General features: G+C 39.7%; 2 protein-coding genes across 3 annotated transcripts; both read right to left on the reverse strand.

Annotated features, from left to right (window-relative positions):
- Positions 1 to 627: 627 nt before the first annotated feature.
- grinaa (glutamate receptor, ionotropic, N-methyl D-aspartate-associated protein 1a (glutamate binding)) lies at positions 628 to 15,725 on the reverse strand. The gene is made up of 7 exons (XM_031729412.2): positions 15,509 to 15,725; positions 4,645 to 4,983; positions 4,288 to 4,406; positions 3,976 to 4,176; positions 3,459 to 3,587; positions 3,066 to 3,209; positions 628 to 2,373 (listed from the first exon to the last, which is right to left on the reverse strand). Exons 2-7 carry the CDS (start codon positions 4,946 to 4,948, stop codon positions 2,224 to 2,226), a joined length of 1,047 nt encoding a protein of 348 aa, XP_031585272.1. The 5' UTR covers positions 4,949 to 4,983; positions 15,509 to 15,725; the 3' UTR covers positions 628 to 2,223.
- Positions 15,726 to 16,756: 1,031 nt separating this feature from the next.
- mapk15 (mitogen-activated protein kinase 15) lies at positions 16,757 to 25,778 on the reverse strand. 2 transcript variants are annotated; one of them, XM_031729413.2, is made up of 15 exons: positions 25,519 to 25,778; positions 25,249 to 25,399; positions 23,610 to 23,708; positions 22,965 to 22,994; positions 22,246 to 22,336; positions 21,656 to 21,786; positions 21,151 to 21,314; positions 20,898 to 21,037; positions 20,752 to 20,809; positions 20,217 to 20,354; positions 19,904 to 20,009; positions 18,125 to 18,452; positions 17,810 to 17,940; positions 17,538 to 17,690; positions 16,757 to 17,337 (listed from the first exon to the last, which is right to left on the reverse strand). In XM_031729413.2, the coding sequence occupies exons 2-15, from the start codon at positions 25,336 to 25,338 to the stop codon at positions 17,143 to 17,145; spliced, it is 1,854 nt and encodes a 617-aa protein (XP_031585273.1). In that variant the 5' UTR covers positions 25,339 to 25,399; positions 25,519 to 25,778; the 3' UTR covers positions 16,757 to 17,142. The 2 variants fall into 2 exon arrangements, with proteins under 2 accessions (XP_031585273.1, XP_031585274.1); XM_031729414.2 differs by having other exon boundaries at positions 25,249 to 25,434.
- Positions 25,779 to 26,686: the final 908 nt, after the last annotated feature.

The following is a 26,686-nucleotide window of genomic DNA, read 5'->3' on the forward strand; positions in this document are numbered from 1 at the left end:
ATGTTATCATCATTATTATATACATAATACACTTTTTATTTGTTAAAATAAAGTTTGTAAATATCAAGTTTTAAAGTTGCTGAAATACTAAAAAAATGTCCTGGAATGTGATGTTTCTAGGATGTCAGGGTAGCACAAAAAAAGGTTTTTATTCATTAATTTTTTGAGTGAAGTTAACCAGAGCAATATGGAAGCTTCTTTCCACCACTGAAAAATAGATTTAATAAATTCAGTGACTGAACAAAAGGGTAAAAAAAAAAGACCATTTCAGTAAGATTTGGATTACTCAAAAATGTTTTTATTTTCTCACCATTTCCAGTACTAAAGCTCAGCTCTAATCTCTAACCCTAATTTTTAAGTTAATTTGTAAAGACTTTGTGATACCAACATTGAAATTTTAATATAACAAAATGTTTTTACTTCCAAAAAGCAAATCAAATTTTTGGTTTTTATTTTCCTCCCTTCAGTGGCAGAATCAGTCTTCCATAGAGCCAACCTACTGCACTGGCAGTGCTTTGTTTTTTATTTAAAACAGAGAAGTGTTATTAATAAGGCCCAGAACATTGCATTTCCTTTACGTGATCATTTTATCACAACTGAAACACAAAAATCTACACACACAGCTCAAACTTGTTAATCATTGTATCCATTTTAATGAAAAGCCAACAGCTGTGTAGGGGGGTTTAGTTCAAGTTTGATTTGATGCAAATATACAATGCGAACAGACCTACAAAGCCCAAAACTTACTTTACCTATACACACCACTAAAGGAGCTCTATATACACACACACACACACACACACGTTAGTTGAATACAAACACAGGAATTTAAAAAATAGTCTAATTGGGGTTCAATACACCAATGTGTCCCCAAAACAAGAACAGCTGTACTGTGTACATTTTCCGCACATGCAGACGAGGAAAGGGTCATGCAAGAGGTGAAAAAAATCAAAACAAGTTAGAGAATAAAAATATTCATGTTTCATTCAACTTCAATGTCCTTGCATGTAGGAGTATTTTGGCTTCCAGTGCATTAAGATTTATTCTATGAGTTTCACTAAAAAAACAAAACTGCAGTCAGTAATGGTTTCAAAATGCTATTGTGTGATGACGTTACAATCTCCAAGTTTCCTCTAAACCTTGCACCAAATTCAAAGAAACCCCAGTATCTACCACAAGTTCAAAGTTTCATGTCTTTAAAGCCCAGTACCTGTCTACATTAGTTTTTAAACATGGACAAAAGCTGCAAAACCAAAAATAATATTAGTTATCATGACAAAGAAACCCATACAAAGAGTCATTTTGAATTCACATTAATGACCCCCCCAAAAAAAGGAGTAAATTAAAGAAAAGGGAAAAATTAAGAGAACATCTCAGGTTTTAGAACAACAACAAAAAAAAATCCTCTGTTTGAAAAGATATTCTGTAATAATACAATAATTTATGTTCATTTATAACACACATCCAACAACAAGCTTCATTCTTATGCCATTCAAAAACAGCTTTTACTCATTGCTGGACACATCCATATAAATTACTCCAGCACGTCTTTCAGAGGTAGGGGGATACTGGCATCATATACAGTTAAACACATTAACTATTTACAGCTGTGACAAGCAAGCTAGAGGCATTCCTCTTATAGTTGTAGATAACCATATCACGTCTTTAGTTGTGTTTCCAGTTTGCCATGCAGAGTTACTTCACACCAGCAGGCTGAAAGGGAGAGACAATTTGTGAAAACAGACAGTCGAAGGAAGATGGCATTTCTAACACTAACTTCTCTTTAGACAAAGCTGGTTGCATCTGTGTGTCTGCATAATCATTCCTGCTCTTTTTCTAGTCAACGTCTGCAGCAGAGCCTGCATGTTTAATTCTGCCAATCGAGGTGTAGGTATAGACATAGCCATCTGTGTTAATAGAAGCAGAGGACAGTTAGAGCAAGCACAATGGTCAAAGGTGAGGACAGATCATTATGCTCTGTCATTAATGGCAATATTTTTATTCCACTAAATAAATAGTGCCCCTCTTAGCTGACTGCTAAGACTAGCTGCATCATCTCCTCAGTGCCTACTACCTCTTGAAAATAGAACTCTGTGTGATGGGAAAGGAAATAAAAGGGGATCAAATAAAGTAATGAAGTCAGAGAGAAAGGGCATTTTAGCAACATTTCACAATAAAGGGAGGCGTTCCCCATCTCCCAGCTGTTCTCCTCAAGGTGCTGCCTCACTCGCGGGAGCGTCCCACGATCGCCAGGATGTAGAGGAAAATGTTGATGATGTCAGTGTAGAGGTTGAGTGCGGCAAAAATGTATTCCTCTGGACTCAAGGCCAACTTCTTGTTTCCCAGGAGAAGCTGAGTATCAACAGCCAAAAACTGCACAGACAAACGATGGAATTAGTACATTTTATATCTATTTGGTCATCAACTGCTCCTTCAGATACTGTGGCCATGCACTGATCAGGCATTAGATTGTGATCACCTGCCTAATATTGTATGGAACCCCTTTGTGTGGCGATATCTTGGACCGTTTTGGATACAATTTGTTCCTTGTCAAACTTGTTCAAATCCTTAGACTTGCTGATTTTTCCTGCTTTTAATGCATCAAATTTGAGGAGAAAATGTTCCCTTGCTCCCTAATATATCCCACCCAATAACAGGTGCCATGATGAAGAAATAATCAGTGTTACTCATTTCACCTGTCTGTGGTCATAATGTAATGCTCGTCAGTGTATGCTGCCTTAAACTGCCATTTGCACACTGAACATGTTAATATAAAGTATATTGTTTTACTTTAGTCAATACTGTCATATATATTTAAAAGTGACCTCAGTTTTGTAAAAGTTTAAAATACAGCAGGGGTCAAAGCAGTCTAGGTTTATTTATCTAGTCAAAGGCCAAATGTAATCCTTGCAAGCCAAATATTTCTCACCATTTAGCAGGCCACTCTCAAGAACTGCAAAAAGCTGACAGATAAACCACTTGGATGCCTTACAATCCTTCAAACTCATAATTCTTTTTTTTTTTTTTTTGGTTCATAGAAGATGAGATATATGTGCGGCACTTACGCAAGTGAACAGTAGCGCTCCCAGTGAGGCATAGACGATGTGCAGGATCTTGTGGCGGATGAAGATGCAAAGGATGGAGAAGAGCAACAGCACGATCAGGCACACGAACAGCACACCCCGACAGGAAGTAAAGTCATACTTGCTCTGAAAGAAAAAGAAAATAGAACAAAAGAAAATTAAAAGCAAGATGTTTAAAAATGGGAGACACAGCACTCTACGGTTAAAGATATGCAATTCTGAAGCAGCTTTTCTACACAGTCTGAGTATTTGCTTGTTATTGAGTAGGTAAAACAACACAGTGCCAAGACAAATGATCTCTTAAAAGAATGACGTTTGAAAGCTTTTGTGGACACTCGAACACATTTACAGAAGGATCTGTGTGCGCGTGCTGACCTGTAGTGAGAAGAGGACAACGGTGAAGCAGACTACCGCGGTGATGCCCACAGCCATGATGACGCTGTCTGTGTCATAGAAGCTAGCGATCATACCCACCATGTAGGAGAGGCTCAATGTCAGGATGGACTGTATGTAAGAAAACACACAAATTACTTACAAAACTATTTACAAAGAAAGATTCAGCTTTCAGAGTGAGAGAGAGGTCACCTCTTATTATTACTGTAAAATCAATCTTAACAGGACAACTTTGTGTGATTTTCATCTGGCCTGTTTTGATGTTTATTCATCTAGATTAATTTGATGTGAGATGTCCAGTTTTGCAGTATCAGCTATATGATGGCACTTACTTAGTGGGTCTTAAAAATACTTTTGAAAAGCTCAGCAGCAAGATTTCCAGAAATCAAGGCCCGCAGCTAGCCAAAAATACAGCTGCAGAATAGAATGTATATATAGCATTCCTTTCACAACTGTCTAAGCTGTAAAAGGAGTGGAAGGAGTTTGGAAAAGTTCTCACCAGAGCAACCAAATTCCAGGGGTGCTTGCGGCGGAAGTCACCACAGCAGCTGAGGACAATCAAAGACACGAAGAAGACTGCATAGGACACGTAGTACGTCCACGTATTTTTACGCACAAATAACTTGGCTTCATCGACAAAGGTGAAGACAGCAACGAAGGAGAAAGTGATCAGCAGCTGCACGGTGAGAACCATGAAGACCTGGGAATAAAGAGGAGTTAAATTACTTTGATTAGGAGTGATGTTTTGGTTGGATTGTGTGTTCACGTCAGTTACGTTCTATATTCATCTGGTAGAAACGGAGGAACCTACTTTTCTGATGAAGGCTTGTCGGATGTTCTTGTCCTCGAAGCCGGAGTTGGTGAACTCATCGTTGTCGTAATAAGATGGAGGGCCGTCACCATGGTAACCAGGGCTACCTACAGGTGGTGCTACAAAAACATTAGAGCATGACAATTTGGGATTAAAAAGGGCAGAACAACACACATTTTGAGCACATTTTGACTGTCATGTGTCATTCTGTCAGCTAAGCACGAGCAGAGTCAATATTTAGATCTGTGGACTGGTATTTATACACCACTTTTTGACTCTTATTGCTCATTAACAGCTCTTTACACAGATACACTATAGTCTGATTAGTTTTCTAATGATCTTAGTGTAACCACTCACCCATGGGGTCTCCAGGAAAGCCTGGCTGTGCAGGTCCTTGCTGATATGGCCCCTGAGGGTACGGTCCCTGTGGATAGGGCATCTGAGGGTAGGGACCGGGAGCGAAGCCTGGGCCTGCCTGGGGGAAGCCAGGCTGTCCGTATCCGGGCTGCCCGTATCCCGCTGCTGGTGGGTAGGGCCCCCCTGGGGCTTGGCTGTAGTTTGGGGGGGGCACACCAAACCCTAGCTGAGAGGGTCCATAGACATCATTATGAAGTGGGTTGGTCTCACCCATTATGGGGTACCTACTCTTGTCCTGGGACATGATGTAGAGAAAAGCTCACTCTGCTTCAACAATCTCTGAAAAGCAGAAAAACAGAAATATAATGTAACTACTTACAAATATGTACAGAATAAAAAGCACATAATGTAATACCAACATCTCAGCCAAACTGGCAAAGACACAAACACCACATCTGCCTGATTAAAAGGAGAGAGGCAAGTAAACAAATTCAACAGAGGGAAAGGAAAATGCACTGGGCAGACCTACAGGATGTTCAAGTTTTGTTTCACAAGCAAAAAGTCAGCTATTTTATCATTAACCGCAGCAAGAGCAGGCCTAGAATTAGTGTTAGCTTGCAACATTCAGGCAGATGGTTCTTGAGACAGTTACATCAGTGATAAATACTACAAACATACTGTTTTATGTTATGTTGTTGTAACTGTGAAAGAAGCACTCACAGCTTCACAGGTGAGTAGCTGGTCTCTAAGTGGGTGAGGTGGGTGTGGTCCAACCACTAAGTACACAAGGGTGTCTGACGTAGGTGTTGCAGACTCAGTAATCTCATGTCTATAGGTAATGTGAACTTCTTTTTCTTTCAGCTGTACATCTGTGTGAATTTAATGTTTCAGTCTGTTTAAATCTACTCTTTGCCTCTGTCAGAGCACTTTGTAAATCGTAAAGGTAAATAAAATCACAGTATTAAAAGTCAGGCTAAGTCTATACATAGACTTATTATATACAGCCTTAACACAAGACAAGCACATGTCTTGTGTTAAGGCTGTTTGTGCAGCTGAAGCACAGCAGAGGTGGAAGAGACCAAAGGTTATGACCTCAGACTGTGGTATTTCAATGCGAACCACTGTAGTCCAGCATGAGATAATGTCAGGAAAAAGGGCCAGAGGTTACTGTCTGAACACTAGACAAGACACTTGCAACACACTCCTCTGTGAAGAAAGATTAGGGGAGGAGTGTCTGATAGTCCTAAGTATACAGAAGTACAAACCAACATAGAGGAACAAAAACAGAAATATGGCACAATGTTACACAAGTTGGTGGCAAAGACTGCAGTCCCTAGACTTACACCAATTTAGCCAGATAATGACAGTACACTAACATTGTTTGAGTGGCCCCACTACTACTCTTAAAGGGAGTAGTAGTGGGGCCCCCCCAAAAAATCCACCTCTAGTTGTGTTTCTCCATCTAGATTCTTTTGGTGCAAGAAGGCCAGATTTTGAGATATGCATTGTTATTTCTGCCTTCTGTTGAATGATTAATATTAGTCAGCCTTCAAATTATTTGCTGAAAATTAGAAAAATATAATAAATTAAAATCAAAATAGAAATCTAGACATTTTATTTTAGTGTTGACTTTTTTTAGTCTCATTTTTGAAAATCACTGACTTAAATCCTAATCAGCTAAGATTAGTGTCACGCTAACTGTGATAAAAAAATAAAATTAATGAAAATAAAATTAATTAATTGTAATTCCAAAAACATTAAATTAACAGATTAATTTGTCTCATGTATTATTGTTAGCAAGACATCTGAAGTAGGTAAAATAAAGGTTTTTTTTCTTTTCTTTTATTTACACAAACGACAGATCTGTAGACTGAATGTTTGCTACTACAGATGTATGAGGTTTTGTCAATAAATCCAATCTGAGCGAAAACTTTCAGAAGAATGACTGGCTACCCTGATATCTACTTAAAGCTGTCAGGGAAGTGAGATGAAAAAGGAAAAGAAACTAGAGTACAAACATTGCTCACACACCGGTGCTGAAAGTGTTTCCATGGATGCAGGTGCCGCCTTGGTAACTGTATGTATTATTAATCTGCTTCAGGAGGCAACCTGACATATTGGCCATTACTGCAGTGACCCTCCTCCCACCTGGGCTCCCCGCACAACCTGGGTCAACAGGTTTATGTCCTGTAATCTATAATGCTAACAAGGCATCTAAAAGCACAGAGCTCCACAACAGAAAACAAAATTACTTTGCAGAGAGGTGCACAAGGCAAGCAGTCGCCATCTTCCAAATGTGTTGTGCAGGTTTCATAATAAGGCCTGAAGTCCCCAGGGGAGAACTTGCTCAAAAGGCAGGGAGCTAAAAAGCCACTGAGTCAATTGCTGACTTCAAAAGAACACCTAGGGTGCTATTCATTATGTTAACTTTTGCCTCATGTCCTCTCCTCCTTAAATTGGAAAAACATTCTCTCTCTCCCCCGCAATAAATTACTTTCTAATCTGTTAAAGCAAACAAGGAGAGTGGAGGCTTCTAGAGGAGCTTAGAGAGAGGAAACTTTTTTTTAATCAAGTGTATGACATTTAAATGCCACTGCTTCGAAATTAAAATTTCTTCCATTGATGGACCTTATCCTTGCATCTCTCAAACCATTTTACACATGAACTCCAAACAATGTCAGGAGAATCAAGATGGGATACCCTCCACATTTGCCTTCATCCACACATGTAGTACACAGCAGCAGATAGCCAGCTTCAGATACAATGTCCTTTTCTGGAAATACTGCTTCTGGTTTATTTTAGGGTGACACTGTGGTAGCGTATACAAGAGAGGAAAATCACTCTCTGTTAGGACTATAGCTCTATTCCTACAAGGCTACAATTGGGTTATGGAGGACCAGGAGAGTCATGCACATTGACAAAAATCGTTTCTTGAATGAATGAATGAATGAATGAATGAATGAATGAATGAATATCTAAATTGTGCAATAAAATATTCATTAGTAAATTAAGTTTCAAATTAACTGTTAATGTATTTTCTGTATTTAGACATTCAAGTAATTCACTATTTGAATATTTAATGGACAATAAAAAAAAGAGTAGTTATAAATAAAAGCTACTAACTAATCCATTAATAAATAGTTCAAATATAAAAAGGATTTTTTTAAAAAGTCAGTAAGAGTCTGATTACAAACATTTTAAATTCAAAATAAAGAATAAAAAGAGATTTTCAAAATCTTATTAAGAAAATGGATTTAAAAAAAATCAAATTTGAAATGCAGTTTTTCAATTGTATTTCTTTTCCTGGTAGCTATTGGACTAGTTTCTCCATTTAGCATTTCCATGGCTCTTTTTCTCCTTTTGAAAGTCAGAAAAAAACCCATGTGGTGTGATGTAAGAAGCTCTTCAATAGGCTCTGACCTCCTGGATGTTTAAATCGATGAATTTTACTCTGATAGCTTTGCACGGCTAAGGCATTTTTTAGAAGTATTTGTGCACGCTCAGGCTTGTATTAGAGTGTGGAAATATTACATCCCAGCAGTAGTAGTTAGCTGCCATTTTTTAATAAACTAATGTGCTCGTCACAAGAAGCTTAAAGCATCAAGAACTATTAGAACCAGGAAGGAGCCCTGTTACAATTCTACACAGAATTGCAGCAATGACTGAAACCTAGAGCCTTAAAAATGAATAAAAAGCTGACTCTAAACACTCATCACTTCAAATGTTTTTACACTACTTTGTGAAACGTACGAGTTAAAAGAATTGAAATAATGATACAAGTCAGACCAAGTAAGTCACTGAAAATAGATGAAATGTACAGTTTTATTTGTTACATGATGGCTGTTCAGGCCCATTTGTCAACTTTTAGTTTCACTTTTCAGTCAGCATACTTCTGGCATGTAGTAGGATGGGCTATGTGCTGCTAGTTTATTGAAGGACTGCACACAGGCACTTCTGCATAGGTTTCATATCTGCAATTCTTCAATGTTTACAGCCAAATATATATATGCACAGAAAAATGCATGATGAGAAGAACTTGTGGAGCTGCAGGTTACCTTTCCAATAATAGAGAAGCCTGTGGTGTTTAGACTACACCTACTATATGTAAACAGTACAAATACAACGAGTACTGAAAAAACATACAGAGATAGATGGAAGTATCCATTCATTTCCAGATCAGTCTAGTAAAAACTGTTTACTCTTTCCCCTTCCTCTCTTTTCAGGGCACACCGAATTAACGGTGAGTGTTATGCAACACTGCTCCATTTCACTCTAGCAAATGCATCCGGACTCCAGTGTGCGTCCTCATGATCCCTATCTGTCCATCAGTAGGACAGTGCAGTGACATGCTGCAGACAAACAAGCTGGCAGTGCTTCACAGTGACAGTCTGCATTAAGATCATAACAGATTACAATCATTATCTGAGGAGCCAAATCCCTCCCCGAACAACAATGGTTGCATAAGAGGGATGCAGTATACACCCAGTAGCATATTTTTGTTGGATTTCTTGAAGAATCCAATATGTGGTCAATGTTAGCTTACATAAAAAGATTACCTTCCCCTTGTATGGACAGAAATATTAGTCAACTAAAGTAGCCCTGGTGAAACTACATAACCAAAGAGGCCTTAACTAATTATGCGAGTCACCCAAAGCATGTGATATCCACCCTATCTAATGTTTACAAAAAGTGTGAGTGTGCAACTCACGGACACTTCATGTACACATCCCCATTTTATCAGTTACTGATTTTAACTACTTTGGGGTTTTTTGGTTTTTGTTTAAAAAGGAGCTTGTTAGGCTTTGAAGTCCATCATTACAGATAACATTAAAAACTAAGAACATGAGGGAAAATTTTGAACTTCACAGAAAAAGCAGCTTCAAAGTCCTTGTAGCTAACTGTCGCTTGCTTCTCTTGAGTAAGAGAAGAACTTCAGGATCTATTTATATTAATTTGTAACAGCTTAATGTAAATGATTATCTATATAAAACTTTGGTAAAACTTATCTGCCCCAGTTGCATAATTTCAAAAAAAAAACAAAAACATCAGCTGTTTTTATATTCATGTTACATTTAACAGCAGTGACATTATACTGCATTTTTTGGTGCTGAATTTATCTGCACTGCTCTGTTTGTGGCTATGTTTAATGGATTACCTCCTATAATCCAAAGTAACAACACAGAGTTCAAAGAACAGGACAATAATGTCAGAAATACACATTAACTACAGCTCCATCAGCAGACAGACAGACGGCTCGTCCTCCGACAGTTTAGCAGAATAACCTTTCCTCTCTCTTGATAAATAAATGCCTTAAAGCTCCCTGATTACCTACATTTAAAAGGTTTTAAAAGCAAATTAACCATTTACAAAGAAAATACTCATGACCTTTCATTAAAGTTTGTGTCCTCTTTTATCACTCAAGTTCAAAAGTTCAATTCAGCCACCAACAACCACAACAGTTTCACTTCACCGTCTGGGAAAGAGGTCGGTACGGTCACAGTTTTTGTTTTTAGAGTGAGTTTGAGGCATGGTTTGTACAGCTTTACAAGCATTACGTGAGAGATTTCAAATCCTCTTAGGACAGACGCTCCATCGCCGTGGATAAAGACAGTGCCGCTATCCCTGGCTTCTGCTGATAGCTATCACTAGTGGAATTAGGTTGAAAGGAGGAACTCAGTGGGCTAGACAGAGAGCCAAGTTAACACAATTAGGCTACCACAATGCATCAACAAACCCACATTCAACATGCTATGTACATGCCTGAGCCGCACAAGAAGACAAAGTGACAAACAGGAACAGCTGCACAAAGCAGTGGGGCCGGTATAGAGGTGAAATATGTGGCACTGCAACAACTTCAAATGAGAAACGCTGAACTTGAAAGTCCAACATATTTAAAAACAAAGCATCCAACACTACAATAAAACTGTCCAACACCTCCTAAAATCTGAAAACCAAAAAGCTTTTCAGTTATACTTTGGGTTGGTTTTCAACTCAAACAAGTAACTGTCTGAGCAGGAACCCTTTGGTTTTCTTTTAGTTGCTGTAGCATGACTAAGTGATATCATCAAAAAATGCTGTTTCACAGTCACATGGTGTGCATGTAACTCTGCTGCAAGCCTGTTTTGCAACATAAAAAGACCCCACATGCTTTAAAACCGCTACAGAGACAGATGTGTTTTAAAACAAACCCCTCAGCTGACACTGTTCATGTCCTATTAACAAACAGTTAACTGGACTACGTGGCTGAGAAAAGCCTACACTGAGTTGCTTCCTGCCAGCCAGTCAGGGCAGCAGTATGATACTGTCATCGTGACATGCCGTGTCAGCAGCAGCTTTGGCTTTGTCAAGCCTGCAGACACCTTGCCTCGTGGCAGATGGATACACTTTAGGTAGGTTAGCACAGAATAGCAACAAACTGCTGCCACTGTGACATAAAAAGTCTACTCAGTTTCTTCATTATAATGATATTTATGTTGTTCTCATAGTTCTATATTAAGAGTTACATATTTCAGGTGTTCTACTCATTTGAGGGAATATTCTCTCATTGCCGCGTGAAAGTTAATATTGTAAGTAAGTAAAGTTTATTTATATAGCACCTTTCACAGACATGTCACAAAGTGCTTTACAAGGTAAAAACACAATACAGTCATAAATACATCATAAAAACCCTCGTCTAATTAAAAGCGTTTTTAGATATAAAAATCTCTTTAGCTGCTTTTTGAGGGTCTCCACCGAGTCCAGACACCGTAGAAATAAGGGAAGTGCATTCCACAGTCCGGGTGCAACAGCTTGGAAAGATCGGTCCCCTAGAGCAGCGGTCCCCAACCCCCGAGCCTCGGACCGGTACCGGTCCATGAGTCGTTTGGTACCGGGCCGCGAGAGTTGAGGCTCAGGTGTGAAATGTATGGTTTTCAGGGTTTTTATCGGTTTTCAGCGTTATTTTGTTATCGTTTTTATCGTTACCTCGGTTTTCCTGGGTCTTTTCACGTGTGTTATGAATAAATCATCTTTTTTTCGGTACCGGTACTAGTTTTATTTTGTTGTATTTATCCGCAACACCTTAAAGGCCGGTCCGTGAAAATATTGTCGGGCATAAACCGGTCCGTGGCGCAAAAAAGGTTGGGGACTGCTGCCCTAGAGTTTTAAAACGAGTGTGGGGTACCACTAAAAGGTTTTTGTATCAATCAAACCGGCAATATGGGGGGGGGGGGAAGAGACAAAAGCATGCATAATCATCTCGAGTTCACTTGTTGACACGATGGATCTAAGTTCTGAAATGTTCCTCAAGTGAAAAAAGCAGGTTCTTACTATCTGATTTAAATGTCCCTACAAAGAAAAAGCTTCATCAAAAATAACACCCAGGTTTCTAAGGTTATGTTTCTGTGAGGAACCTAAATCACCCAGTCACTGTTTAATATCAGCGATTACACTGTCTGGTGCAATAATCAAAGTTTCTGTTTTGGCTGTGTTTAGCTGTAAGCAATTATTGTTCAACCATTGTTTAATGTTGGTTAAACAGTCAATCAGATCGGAGAGCTTATGAACTTGAACATAACAATGAGTTTGTAAGTTCACAAAATTAATGTAACTTAAACAATAGACTGCTGTAGCAAAACTGCAACTACAAGAAAGCCATTTATTACTAGCTCAGAGTTAAAAATCAAATAGTCACTCTCTGTGGGGTTGCCAGTTTCAGGAGGTGGTGCTGGCAAGAGAGATGAACTGTTGGTTGTGTGTCCAAATCTTATGCATCTCCAAATGTTTAATGCAACTCCTCTACAATATTTCATCAGCAGTAAAACACTACAGCAATATAGTTAGGTATAAGATAAGATAGATAAGACAGATAAGACAGATATAGATAAGATAGATCTTTATTGTCATTGTTACCAGAACAATGAAACACAGTTTGCCATCTCTCCATTTGCAGCTATAAGTTTTTACATTCAACATTCAAGCAACTTAACTTACTAAGCAAGTTAATCTACAACTGTACAATATTTTTCTCCACATATCACAGGATCATGGTTTTATCTTTCTCTGTACTTTAGCATTACTCCTGTCAAATGAAGAATTGACAACCAAAACTGTCAATTTATTTGGAGGTTTGTAATTACAAAAACACCTGAAGATGTCACTTATTTACCAGACTGGGTATATTTTAAAGGTGTGTGAATTATTCATGGAGGACAGAAACAGGACATGAGTAATATAACACAGTCATAGTTTCTGTTAAGGTTTTAGAGCATATATCTCAAACTCTAGGCCAAATCTAGCACCCCATATCAGGATAACCTAGTTTTTACTGTAGCCTCTCCTTTTTTCAAATTGTATTTTTCATGTTCAGCCCTCTGAAAAATTTTATTCAACAGCTGTTACATATATGTGCAAGAACAGTGGTTTACACATTCACATAACTAGCGAAAGAGCCTTGGTTCTTGTAAGGCGACTCTAGGATTCTGTTGCGAAGGGCATCCGGCATAAAAACTGCCAAATCAAACAGGTGGAGTCTGCGGTGTTGGAAAGGGGAGCGGTTGAAAGTGGCTTTTTTATGTTAAATTATCCATCCATCCATCCATCCATCCATCCATTCGCTTCCGCTTATCCTTTTCAGGGTCGCGGGGGGCGCTGGAGCCTATCCCAGCTGTCATAGGGCGAGAGGCGGGGTACGCCCTGGACAGGTCGCCAGTCTGTCGCAGGGCTAACATACAGGGACAGACAACCATTCGCACTCACATTCACTCGCACATTTACACATAGTGGTAATTTGGATTATCCAATTAACCTATCCCCACAAGCTGCATGTCTTTGGATGGTGGGAGGAAGCCGGAGTACCTGGAGAGAACCCACGCAAACACGGGGAGAACATGCAAACTCCACACAGAAAGACCCCGGCCTGATGGTGGAATTGAACTCAGGACCTTCTTGCTGTGCGGCAACAGTGCTAACCACTGTGCCACCGTGATAAATTACTTTATTAATGCCTAAATATTTATTAAAAATTAATTTGTAAATGAGTGTCCTCATTAATTATCCAATAAAATATTGATTATTTATTATTCATGAACTGCTTCATTTCCATCTGTTTTCAGTTAGCCAATCTTTTTCTTTTTAATGGTTGAGATTTTTACGTGGACAAAAATTGTACGATGGGATATATTTTACACTAAATTAAAGCAGGTCAATAAACTGCTTTCTTGTGGTTTTCATTTTCCTGTGTGGCTTCTAGTAAAATTTAGTTTGACAAGGCTACAATAGGTCACGGTCCTTGGAGCCCAATATCTAAGTGATGGAGCTGTGAAAGCAAGTTTCATTTTTAAAGGGCAACCAAATTTAGAGTTGCAGCTGTATGGTAGAGGTAAACTACATGTGTACGGATCTTTTACTCTTCTTTTATTATTAAAGCTTCCTACATGTCTGCGGAGGAGTCATGCTCAAGCCTGTGGAAAAGGTTGCCATCTATACCCTTCTTATAAAACTGTAATCAAAATGCATTACTTTGCTCGACTAAATGTTTAGAAAAGGTTAATAAATTTTAGGGCTTCATGTGTAGCAAACTGTACGTGAATAAACTATGGAAAACATCCATTTAAATGTGAAACTGAATCGGACTCCCTACTTTGGAGGCTCTGTAACTATTAGATGGTAACTTTCTGATCTGGGCTAAGTCAATGAGAATATAGCCTCTCTCAGGGAAAGCCTAGATCCTTATAGGTTGTTGTCTATTCCTTCAATATCTCTGGATAAACAGATATTTTATGCATCAAAACATTAGCAATAAATGAGCTACACTATAAAGAGTAAGAAAATGATTTCTAAGAGATCAACAACACGTCAAATCTAAAGGACAAAACTGGAACCAAAGAACAGCAGTAAATGCCCACAGTTTGAGCTGAAGGGAGCCAGAAGTCAGAGTTTCTTTCTTCAAAAAAACAAAACAAAACAAAAAACACACTTTAATATTTGTCAAGGTGTGCACAACCAGTAAACAATAAAAGTATAATTTCGGTAATAACTATGATGACACATAAAGATAGCGATTTCATGTGACTCGGCTCCGATTCTACCTTCTGTATCCTCGTGATTAAATAATAAAGTCACTGCTATGAATACTGCGATATTCACTCAGTCACACACTGAGAAACACCACAAATACTGATAAATACGACAAACTCACTGATAAAAGCACCGAAATGTCAGAGAGACTAAACTCAAACAGAAATCTGGACTAAAAGTGGAGCAACGCGACATGTTTAGATGAGGTGAGCGACTCGAAACCAAAAACAAAAACATGCATCGAGCGGTCTCTCTGGGTTTTTTTTTTTTAATGCTGCACCTGTATTTAGGCGCATCCCCTGCAGGCCTCGCCAGCGCTGATAAATGCGACACTGCTACCATCTACTACACGGCATTCACGAATGTTACGCCCAAGGTGTCGAGACCACCATTAATTTCGGAGTGTGGATAAACTGCGAGCGTGTGGGCCACAGACACCCGACAGCACCGAGCTAGCCTCGCCATGATGAATCCAATCTGGGTTAGCTACGTTTTTCAGACGCTGACCACACGCCTCGCCCCCAAGCTGAGGACACCGAGAGCTCCTTTTAAAGCCAAACTGCAGTTTCACAGACCTTTTTGTATCTGGGTACAAACTGACCAACTAATAACCCTAAATAACTGCTAATAACAGCATGTGTTTTGGGAATTTAATGCTTTCTATCCCTATGACAGTTGGCGATAGGCAAGATGCTGACGGTTGCTAACAAAAAAGAAAAACGCGCTCATCATCCATACGTGTTTAATAAAGGGGAAAAATTACTAATAAAACACAAAATACTCATGAAAAGACATTACAGCTTTTTACCTGACGTAAGTTTACTCCGAAGTAACTGCCGAAATGTACGCTCGCCGTCTCCTCCTCCTCTGTGCTCGCGCTGTGCTCTGGACGACGGCCCCTGACGTTTTCAGCAGAGCGTGGTCACGTGTTGTGTGGGAATCACCAGTCATTACAGAAAAACGACACAAATGACTTCACAAGCTGCCACATGACATGCTTTTCCCTTTTTCCCCCATAACGTCATCGGGATAAAGACAAGACAGAGCCGCTCAATTAAATATGCAAACAAAATGCTTCTGTGGAAAGATCCAGATTAATCTGGAAATTACTGCAGGACTCATGCTGGTCTTAAGTCACGTGGTTTATTATCAGTCGCGTTTACGGGTTTTTCTCTTTAACTGAATATATTCACCTGCTTTTACTTTGTACTTTTGATTAATTTGCTATATTTGTACATTTTCAGATTGAAATTTATAAAAACAAACACAGTTTCAAGATTAACTGCTTTCTAAGTTTGGCTTGTGCTTCCTTTGGGCTTTTTAATTAAGTGAAAAGAGCAAGGTTTTCCTACAGTGATTCACTGATAACTTTCATTTTTTCATTAATTTTAGTATGTGATGTAGTCTGATATAGTCCCTGCTTTCATATTTATGCCAAATTCTGATCCTACAGTTTGAATGTTGGGGCAGAAATTGAGACTCATCAGACCAGGCAACATTTTTCCACTCTTCTGTTGTCCAATCTTGGTGAGCCTATGTGAACTGTACCTTCAGTTTCTAAGGACCTTGGAAAGAAAACCGACTGGACTTCTTAGGTTCCTTGAAGACGTTTCACAATCAGTTTTAGCAACAAAACTGTTGGAGAAGAAATGTGTAAAAAAAAACAATGTTTACTTTGTTTTTTTCTTTACATGGCTGTTCTTTTACAGGGACACAGAGTCTGAGTTCTTCCACCTGAATTTGTTATTAGGCATTTAGATGATTCAGTGTTAAACATTATAAAATCTGTACACATCAGAACAACAAGTAGAATTCTTGCTGGCATGTTCACATGAAAAATGATCACTTATTAGATATAATGAATTCACCAAACCATCTATTTACATATTTTACATGTATCTGCAGGTATTCTGCACCCAAACCACTGGTTCAATGTTCCTTATGTAGTATTAAAACATTAAGCCTGTAAATCACTGTCTACATCAGAGTCAGTATGAGAAACCAGGGCTTATTGTAGGACTTATTTTAAAGCGACAGACACTCCTGAGACAAATGCTCAAACTTATTATTTAACATGTGCATTTTAATACAGAGCCTCTGTACAGACAGACAGGCTAATCCAGCCTTCTAAGAAAAGGTTTTGAAGTTTAAAAAAAAAATACACACATTTACATAAATTCATACATTGGTTTTACAGTTCTATAAATGTAATATTAACGCCTAGAATTGATTTTATATAAATATATATCCATTGTCACAGACAGTGAATAAATCCATGTCTCCATGGGTAAAATCTAAACGTGATATAAGAGGTGTTTGATCTGCCAGTCAGAATCGTTTCTAGTTACTAAATCATTGTCTGAAGGCGATCAAAGCAAACTTTGTTGCGTGTTTAAACACATGTGGCACCGGACCCCTATGTAACTGCAGGTATCACAGCAGTCACTGGTTGCAAGGGCGGCCCCGAAGAAGACTGTCCAGTCCAGTCTTGTTGATGGTGCCATAGGCCTGCGAATAGCTGCCTAGTTTGGCTCGTGGGTCGCCAGCTGCTGCCACGTTACAGTTAGTCTGAAACACTTTCTTGCTGAACCGCGGCGGTGGCCGGGCCTCGTGCACCTGAGTGGTGGAGCGCTGGTTCTGCATGAGAAGAAAAAAAATTAAACCTGGTCAGACACACGTGACAGTCAAGTTTCTTTTCTTGCCCCTGAAGCCACCAAGTTTCAAAATAATCTCCATCTATTAAATCCTCACAAATGTTTTAAAAGTCACTTAAATTTTTTTTAAAAAATTGCATCTATTCTTTCATATAATATTTTACATGGATGTAGTGGACTGACCAGACGTGCTGATGTGATGTAAAGCCCAGAAGACAAGGATGCCTCATCTTTGCGTACTAAGGGGTTATTCTGGGTGTGGTTAAGGGACGAGGAGAAGGAATGGTTATGGGCCACAGGGGCTGAGCGACCACGCTGGAGAATCTGGTCCATCGACTAGCAGAAGGAGGGTAAGGAGACAGAGAAAGGTTCACATGGGAAGAAGTGCAAAAAGAAACAAGGCTTACATCACTAAAGGAAAACAAAGCAGAAGTGGACTGAGGTCTGATGCTTACTACACCAGCACTGGTGCCCTCTGTTGGTGATGCAGGTGCATTACTGTAGCTGTTCTGTCCCACTGGTATCCTGCTGGCTGCAGTGGATTGGTAGGAATGAGGAGGACCACCTGGACTCCGAACGAAGACATCTGAATGAAGAAAAGAAGAGTTCGAGGCAGTATAAACACAGCTGTTATACTGTGCTCATTAAATACCTGACTTTCTGATGGCTTAATAATTACACTTTTCAGGAATTTTCAAACCACATCATTTTTTAAACTTAACAAAAAGTCAGGTTTCATATTTTACACCAAAAAAAATAAACTCTCATACTTGGGGCATGTGTGATAGGGTTATATGTAAGTTTTCCTATGCCAGGGCCAGCTAGAGGGCTCGTCTTCTCTGCTGCAGGTGGGGTAGATGCATTCACAGCCTCGGTTTTGCCGACTCCTGTACGTGGAGGCGCGTGGCTCGTCTCATCAGTTTTATCAGGTTTTGGTTTTCTTTCATCATCATCATCTCTGATGCTGTTTGCAGCCTCTTGGCTCTTTTCTCCTTTATCACACTTCACACTGGGCTTCTCTCTGCTGCTGACACAGCTTCCTTCCTTTGGCTGGATCAACCTCAGCATCCCTTGGTTAGTTCTCCTCTCCAGTATCATCTGCAGGTTAAAAAAAAAGATACAGACTAGCAGCTTTAACTAGTTTGATTAACTTCCAGTTGTCTCATTTGTATATAAAATTCAGAGACTTTCTTTCACTTTATGTTCAAGCATTATCACTCAGGTCTTGTTTTAAAGCTACCTTATGTGTCCTATGAAAGCACTGAAAATGCCACCTTTTGTTTTTAAACTGTGGAACAGTCTGCCTTTTTTTATCAAACGATGACTTCTTGAAACAGATAAGCACAGTGAAGCCAATTCAATGCATTCTTTATAATGACCAGCAGAGGGCACAACATTGGAATAATTGTATAATTGCAGTAGGTGTATGGAATTATCCTGATACAGAAGTAAAGGCAGAAGTTTCAGAAGTTGCCTTAGAATACTTCAGTTTTCAAAATTTCTTCAGCATTAAAGTAATCCAGTAAAAACAAATATGGATTAAAACAGCTCTTGTGTTGCTGCATCAGTGTAACTCAGGTTAATGCAGTAACCTGAACCTGTCCATCACACAGGGTGTGGCGTCACTCCTTTGAAAGTGTTTTTCCGTGACGCCCTCCAAACACTCAAAAGTCAGTTTATTAAAGTGAGCAAATTCGAGCTTTGAGAGCAGAGTTACACCTGAGAGTGTGAACCTGCTGCATCGCTCACACACCAGAAACTCTCCTGTGTGTGAAGGCTTATTTGTGTACATAGCTGTTGAGGTCTGTACGCACAGGTTGTTGAATATACACATGAGAAAATTCATTTTGCAAGTGGCAATGAACACCTGCGCTCGCAAAAGTAGATTATTTTCGCCTGATTACATTTTTTTTACTGCATGCAACTTTTGACATAAATATAATTCCATAGTTGTGTCTTAAAGCCTAACCATGAATAAGGTCTCCAAATTCAATGTGCCACAAAGTCCTATGTACATTTCATCAGCTGCATTTGTTTAAATGCAGCAATGTTAATATGTATCACGCCTGCTTTATAAATAAATACAATACAACACATGATCCGTCCCTCCCTGTCTGGCTTCAAAAAACCAAGATGGCCACACTGAAAATACTCAGCTTGAAGATTTCACTTGGGACTACATTCACTAACTGTGTGATAGCACAGTGACTATGTCCATTTTTATATACAGTCTATGCCTTAATATTTTTAAAACCAAGCTGAAAGCCCTAAATTTTTAATTTGGAACGTTACAGCACATTCTTATGCTGTGAGTGATTTCATTTGTTCTTGCCTCATTTTTTGAAATGTGTTTATAAATTTTTTAACTGTTTTGTTTCTTACATTTGCTTTTGGGTCTTCTTTCGGTCTTGCTATGTGAAGCAGTCAGAGTTGCATGTTTGTGTGAAGTGTCCTACAGCCTACAGAGCTTTTTCAGTAGTTTTTTGGTGTACACCTCAAAGTAACGTGCTGTACTCACTACTCAAACTTAGTTATCAGTAACACTGTACCTCATATAGTTTGTTGCGGTATTGAACCACAGATAGCTGGATGTCATCATCCACTGGCAGCACTACGTCGTAGTTCAGAGTTGGCTCTTTGGCTGGATTGTGAAATCTTCAGAAATGGATAACACACTTATAAACATATGATAGCACACATGAACATAAAATGACAGTAAAATCATAAAAACATTTACAGATTATTGATTTACATAAGGGGAATAACACACACATCTATTTGATCTGACCAACTGAGCAACAAGAAAACAGAATAAAATTTGAACACAGCTCCTAATCCAGGAGCCAGTCTGATCCTTAATACCTGGCTAAGTATGGGTGTTGGAGGGCTTGCTCTGCAGTTAGCCGCTTGTCTGGGTTGAAAACCAGGAAACCCTTCAACAGGTCGAGAGCATCGGGAGGCACAGAGGGCTGAAGAAGATCCTCCAAAGGCACCTGTGGTCTGGTGGAGGATGAACAGAACAAGAAGAATAATTAACAAGGGTTTATTATAGTGATCTGTCTTTCGGTTTCTGTGGCCTATTTCACCTGCTGTTGCTCAGTTTAATGTTCTGCTGCATCAGTGCTTCTGGTCCTTAAGTATTTAATCAGCCTTGCTTCCACTTGTAAGCTCTAATTCTAGTTTTTATGCTGGAGTGGAGGAAATTTGTTAACCTCTGTGTTAGGAGTGACAAGGTCAGCCGAGGCCATGCTTTAACTGTACACACTGTGTACTCACATGAAAATAAAGTGCAAAAATCGCAGAGTTAGTATGTAAGATTACCAGATTCAAATAGACATTTGAAGAATAATTTTGTGATTTTCACAACATAAAGTGCAAATACAAACTATTGTCTTACTTTAGTAGCATTCTCTGTATGACAGAGGATCCATATTCTGACTTGATTGCGAGAATATCTGAAAATTAAGGCATATTTAATCGTTCCAAAGTAAAAGTAAAATGTCAAGCATTTAAATGCATTTAATCTGGGCCTTATTAAGCCACCTTCTGGGCTGGGGTGTGGAATGGCACTCATGATCTTCTCTATTTGGTTGATGGTGGATGTCCCAGGGAACAGGGCTTTTCCCAGCAGCATCTCTCCCAGGATACAGCCAAGGCTCCACATGTCCACGCCTTTAGTGTACCTTTGGAAAATACGTGCCGATTATTCAGAAGAACCGCCTGTCTTTAAAGTTTAAACTCATTTCTCTCAGTGAAAAACAAGCGTTAGCAGCAGACGCTCAACACAGTCGGGTACCTTGTGGATCCCAGCAGGATCTCGGGAGCTCGATACCACCGTGTGGCCACGTACTCCGTCAGTGCAGGATTCCCACTGTCCTCTTGGATCTGGTTGAGCGATCTGGCCAAGCCGAAGTCACACAGCTTGACAACACAGTCAGAGTCCAAGAGCACGTTGGACGGCTGTGGGAAACAGACAAGAAAAAACATTCTTACCAAGGACAATTTTCTTAAGTTTCAAGTGCTTGCCCAAGAGATGAAAATGTGAATATGAATGTTCAGTGAGCAGAAAATGGGGGATGAAAAACTACTTTGTGATGCCGAGGACCATTTTGTGAGGTCAACTCAGCAGAGTTTGGTGCACAAACCTGCATAGGATAAGGAAATGCCACAGTTTTACACATTAACATGTGACAAGAGCAAAAGTGCACTGTACATGCACGATACAGGCCTTCAATTGGGATTTTTCTAATCCAAATAAGAGCATGCTTCACACGTTCTCACATCTGATCTATCTGCTGTACCTTTTGGTCCCTGTGGATAACATTTCCTGAATGCAGATATTTGGTGGCTTTGAGGAGCTGGTACATCACATAACGTTTATGGATGTCTTTCAGTAGGGTGCCTTTCTTTATCACTGCATGCAGGTCGGTATCTGGTACAAAGCAGAGGCGGGAAAAAAACTGTTATGGGTGTTTAAGTAATGATCCAATTCTAAATAATCATTATTATAAAGATAACAATCTACGGTGTTGTTGAACATACAAATCATCTATGAAATCACACGCACTAATTTTAATGCAACGGCACGGCTGAAATCAAATGAAATGTAAGCAGTGGGAGTCTGCACTGTAATGCTGCAGTGCTGTCAAGGATTAGACTGCATAGACAGGGAGGGCAGTCTGTGGACTCAGCAGTAAGACAGCGCAGCCGGCCAAGAGAAGCAGAAGCCCTTATTCACACAGTTATACACACACACACACACACACACACACACACACACACACACACACACACACTTTTCAGTGCCAGGTTAAGCTACTAAGAACCCCCGAGGCCCTTCCTCATGCTCCTGTGTTAGAAGTTCAGATGATGAGCTGAGCTTTACACTCACCCATATATTCAAAGATGAGGTAAATGTCTTTATCGTTCTGTGCTCTGATGACATTTAGAAGCTTAACGATGTTGGGGTGGCCTCCAAACTCCTGCACAAAAAAAAGGTAAACATGCTTACTCTTAAACACAAAACGCACTCTGGCTACTGTTTGACCAGTAATAACTGGCAATGGTTTTGTGACAAGGTTGTGCAAACAGCAGGGGAAAGTTTCAGGAGAGGTTATATAATGGTGACTGCCTATAAACCTGATAAAGTACACCACTGGGCTGGAAGATGAGAGCTGATTAAGAGAAAATAGCACCGCTGAAGGTCACATGAAGGCAGGTCAGCAGATAAGGAGGGAAATATTGCACACGGGTGTGCAGAGAACATTTATGTGATTTATAAAAACAACATGTAGAAAAACACATTCCCTGTTTACTTATTTTGATATTTAGAAAATAATTCATACGGATTCGTAAGAATATCATATATATATGTTATATAAATGCAACAGTTTTGTGGAGTACTAACAGACTGAACATGTCACTGGTCCAGTTATAGATTATTATTACATGCAACTAAAGATAATTTACATGAAGAGAGATGCAGTACAGTCGGTGAGACTGAGACTGGGATTATCAGTGTTTCAGTCTTCATAAATGGAACTAAAAGACATGACAGTGATCTGGAAAAGTGCTAAGATTATTTGACAGGAACATAAATACTGTGGTTACCTGGAGGAACATGATTTCTCTGAACGTTCGCTGTAAAAAGAAAAAAGAATACAGCTGTAAATCAGGTGCATACAAGCCACCTGTCCTATGCAATCATTTACTAAACTCATCTTTAAACAGATAAAGGAGGAAATTAATACCACGTAATACCCAGGATGAGATACAAGCTAAATCTAAGAAGTGGCATGACAATCGTGAAACAAGTAGAGCTGCTTCTACTTTTGCTTTAACAATTTATTCAAATGATCACTATTCAGTCAAAATGAAGTGGACATTTGAAACAGTGCAAGCAGGAAATGCTTAATTTCAAGTACTCAGAAAGAAAATTATGGAAAAATACGAAGCTGTTTTTAGGCCCAAAGTGTCATGCTGACAGAGTTCTTTCATTTGTTACAGCCGCATTTTATTTATTGTGTCCTGAAAACAAGATTATTGAAATTCCACTTCTTCTTCTTCTTATATTAACATATCTCAGGGATTAAATGTGTAGCTACACTTCTTACACTCACAAAAAGGGGAGTTTCACTTTTTAGGCCACTCAGGATCAAAGTGAGTTGTATCTGGCCCGTGGTGTAAAATGAATTTGACATCCCTGCTTTAGAACAACAGCATTGTTCCACTTACTGCAGATCATACAGTACACACCTGGGCATCTGTCCTGTTTCTGAAGGCATCAAAGATTTTTTTCACAGCCACAATCTCACCAGTCTGTCTGTCAACTGCTTTCCAGACAATGCCGTAGGCCTGAGGCAGACACAAAACACAGGTAACATGTCACCGGGATGCTTCTTGTACCTGCAGGATTGGGCTTATATCCTGTTCAAGATTTTAACTATAAAAATCAAAATATGAAAACACTGCCATCTGAGTTCAGTTAGGACCACTTTAAGTCAAAATGCTAACTTATTCCTGCAGATTTAAGTAACTATAAATTATTCCCATCTGCACTGTGGTCTTGCTCTCCATGTGCATACACGGAAAATAAAAGACAGAAAGGGCATCAGCAAGAACCCAGCAAGAAAGAAGGATTTGGAGTGGATGTGGTTTGCAAAGCACGTTGCAGATGTGCAGCTATAGTGGACAGGGTAACACAGCTTAAATAGTACTGCCCTTATGAGTCTAACGAGTAGGATACAGCGAACTAACGCTGCCTGACATCATACATTCAAGTAGCTCTTCTACCAGCAGCTAATCCTATATTCATTAATAATGTTGATTTTTGCATGTATTTAAAACCAGCTAATATGCTGTTTATGTAGAGTCACAAGCTGTGTATTATTCCTGCTGGACTAATCTTCACTCCATCAGGAATACAAATCCACTATATGCACCATGTAAAGTGCACTCTTGATCTCTATATTCAATAAAACATGGATGACATGAGCTCTTTGGCTTCAGTGATAGCAGGGTGTGAGCAGCGTAGTCAAGCCAAGCATAACAGAGGCAGCAGTGAGGCAGGAGATTATAATACACCCTACTTTAGTGATACATGGAGGAAAGAGCACTGGGGACGTGCTTTCTTTTTTCTTCTTCTTCTTTTTTTTAATCAAACAGCTGCAGAAAAACAGACCTCTATAATACACTGACATTTTTGAAACCCGGTATTTGAAGCTATACTTAAAATAAAATAAAATAAATCCACATTATGATTTTCTAAATGCACCTGAAGTGATCTGAACAGAGCTGTTCAGCATCACGGTGCAGGTGCAGGATGCTGTCTAGGTGCAACAGGTTGAACAGCTGTGGGTAACATGAGTCACAGCCACCGTCAGCATGTCTAGCTAGTTATGTGGTTTCTACGTGGCAGCTATCAGCTGGCTATTTAGAAGCAGAGCAACAACTTGATAATCTCCGGGGACAAACGGTGGAAAGAAACCGGGCTGTTTTTAGACCTGTGGAAACTACTGGAGAGAAAACAAAAACAAAAAGGTTCTGGACTCTAAAGAGAACAAGTGTCCTCACACATCAGCTGATCTGCAAAGAAAGAGTTTGTTTTCCTGCTGCCAAAGTAAATAAACCTCTTGCTTAGAACACTGGTATCCACTGAGAACTGTAAGTCTGGAGAATTTCAGGAATTTAAAAGCTGAAGTGCAGAGGAAACGTTGACTGAATTACTGCACATGAAGGCAGAAGAGTTAGAGACTGCAAAAGAAAAAGAAGACTGCAGTGAAACTGTTTTTTTCCGGTTTGCTCAAACAGAAACGGGGAGTTTCGTTAGCAACTGTACAGCCTGGGCAAATAAGTTCAATTCCACTAAACTAAAAAAAGAGAAAAAGTTGCTCACCCCTTTTCCAAGTCTCTTCTTAATGTCATACTTCAGAGAAATGTGCTCCTCCACATCGGAGATGTTTGCTGATTCATATTTTTTGTTCATTTTTCCATTCACTTCGTGCTCGTGCTCATTCAGTAATCATCACCACGCTCTTTGATCACTCCTGGAAGAGATCAGGAGACTCTGAAAGCTGGCAGCCTGGTGGCGATGGCCGAACGAGTCAGGAGTGCATCATGCAAGTCAAATATTTCCATAACAATGAATAATTGGAAAGAATCTTACGTTAACAAGCGGATCTCTCTGCAGTCCTGGATCTTGGATCTCACCTGGCAACCCTCATGCGACCATATGAGTCATACTCCGCGTCACTTATCAGTCGAGAGGCGGAACAGTTTTTACCTCCATTTAGCGCCTGAAAATTACACCTGATTCAACCTGTGCTGTTCAGTATCTGTTGTTATTTATCAAGGTGAGCTCCCACCGCTCCCTGTCTCTACTCTCAAAGGTCCTGCAGGAAACACACGGGCCACTTTTGTCTTTATTTGTTGTCCTGACAACGAATACGCTCCTGCTCGCAGGTCTTAAAGGGACCGCTGCACATGCACCGCCTGCATCGCTGCTGTCAATGTACTGTGAGATATGTCTGTGAAGATTCTCAGTCATCCAGTACTGTGAGATACTCAAATTGTGCAATCGATTTGAATTACCAAAACCAATAGCGATACTTTTAACGGCAGCTTATGTAGGGGTGAACAGAGCCTCACAATTTATGAGATGACTGGTAGAAGAAGATCATTTTCAGTAGCGGTTTTAGATACGGGCGAGACGGGCGGTTGCCCGGGGCGGCATCGTGATGGGGGGCGGCATCACGGGCATCGGCAAACAGGCTTGGACCGCCACTGATTGCCACTGAATTCCCCGACCAGGCCGATGCGTTGAAAGAGCTGAACCACCAACCACTACACCACCAGACACTGTAAAGCATGGTTCTCAATTTGCAGAATGATTAGTTAACACAACAAAGCACACCTTTAGACTTTTCATGCATTTTGAAACTGGGATTTTTGGAGACCTTAAATGTGCCTTTTTCTAAGGCACTTTGGGTACACTTCTGTTTTTTAAATGTGCCGGATCAGGTGACCCTGAATTCACCCTTAGTTATGATGGAATCAAGCGTCACCAACTTGTTTATATACCACTCTCCATTTAATTCTGAGTTATTATTCATCTCTGGCTCTCTTCCACAGCATGTCTTTGCCTCTCTCCCTCCCCTCACCCCCAACCCGTGACGGCAGATCGTTGCCCTTCCCTGAGCCTGATTCTGCCACAGGATTCTTCCTGTTGAAAGGGAGTTTTTCCTTCCCACTGTTGCTAAAGTGCTTGCTCGTCAGGGGTTGTATATTATTTGAGCTTTATATTATTGAAAGGTCTTTATCTTACGATATTAAGC

The sequence above is a fragment of the Oreochromis aureus genome, linkage group 22 (genome assembly GCF_013358895.1).
Source record: "Oreochromis aureus strain Israel breed Guangdong linkage group 22, ZZ_aureus, whole genome shotgun sequence".
NCBI lineage: Eukaryota > Metazoa > Chordata > Actinopteri > Cichliformes > Cichlidae > Oreochromis > Oreochromis aureus.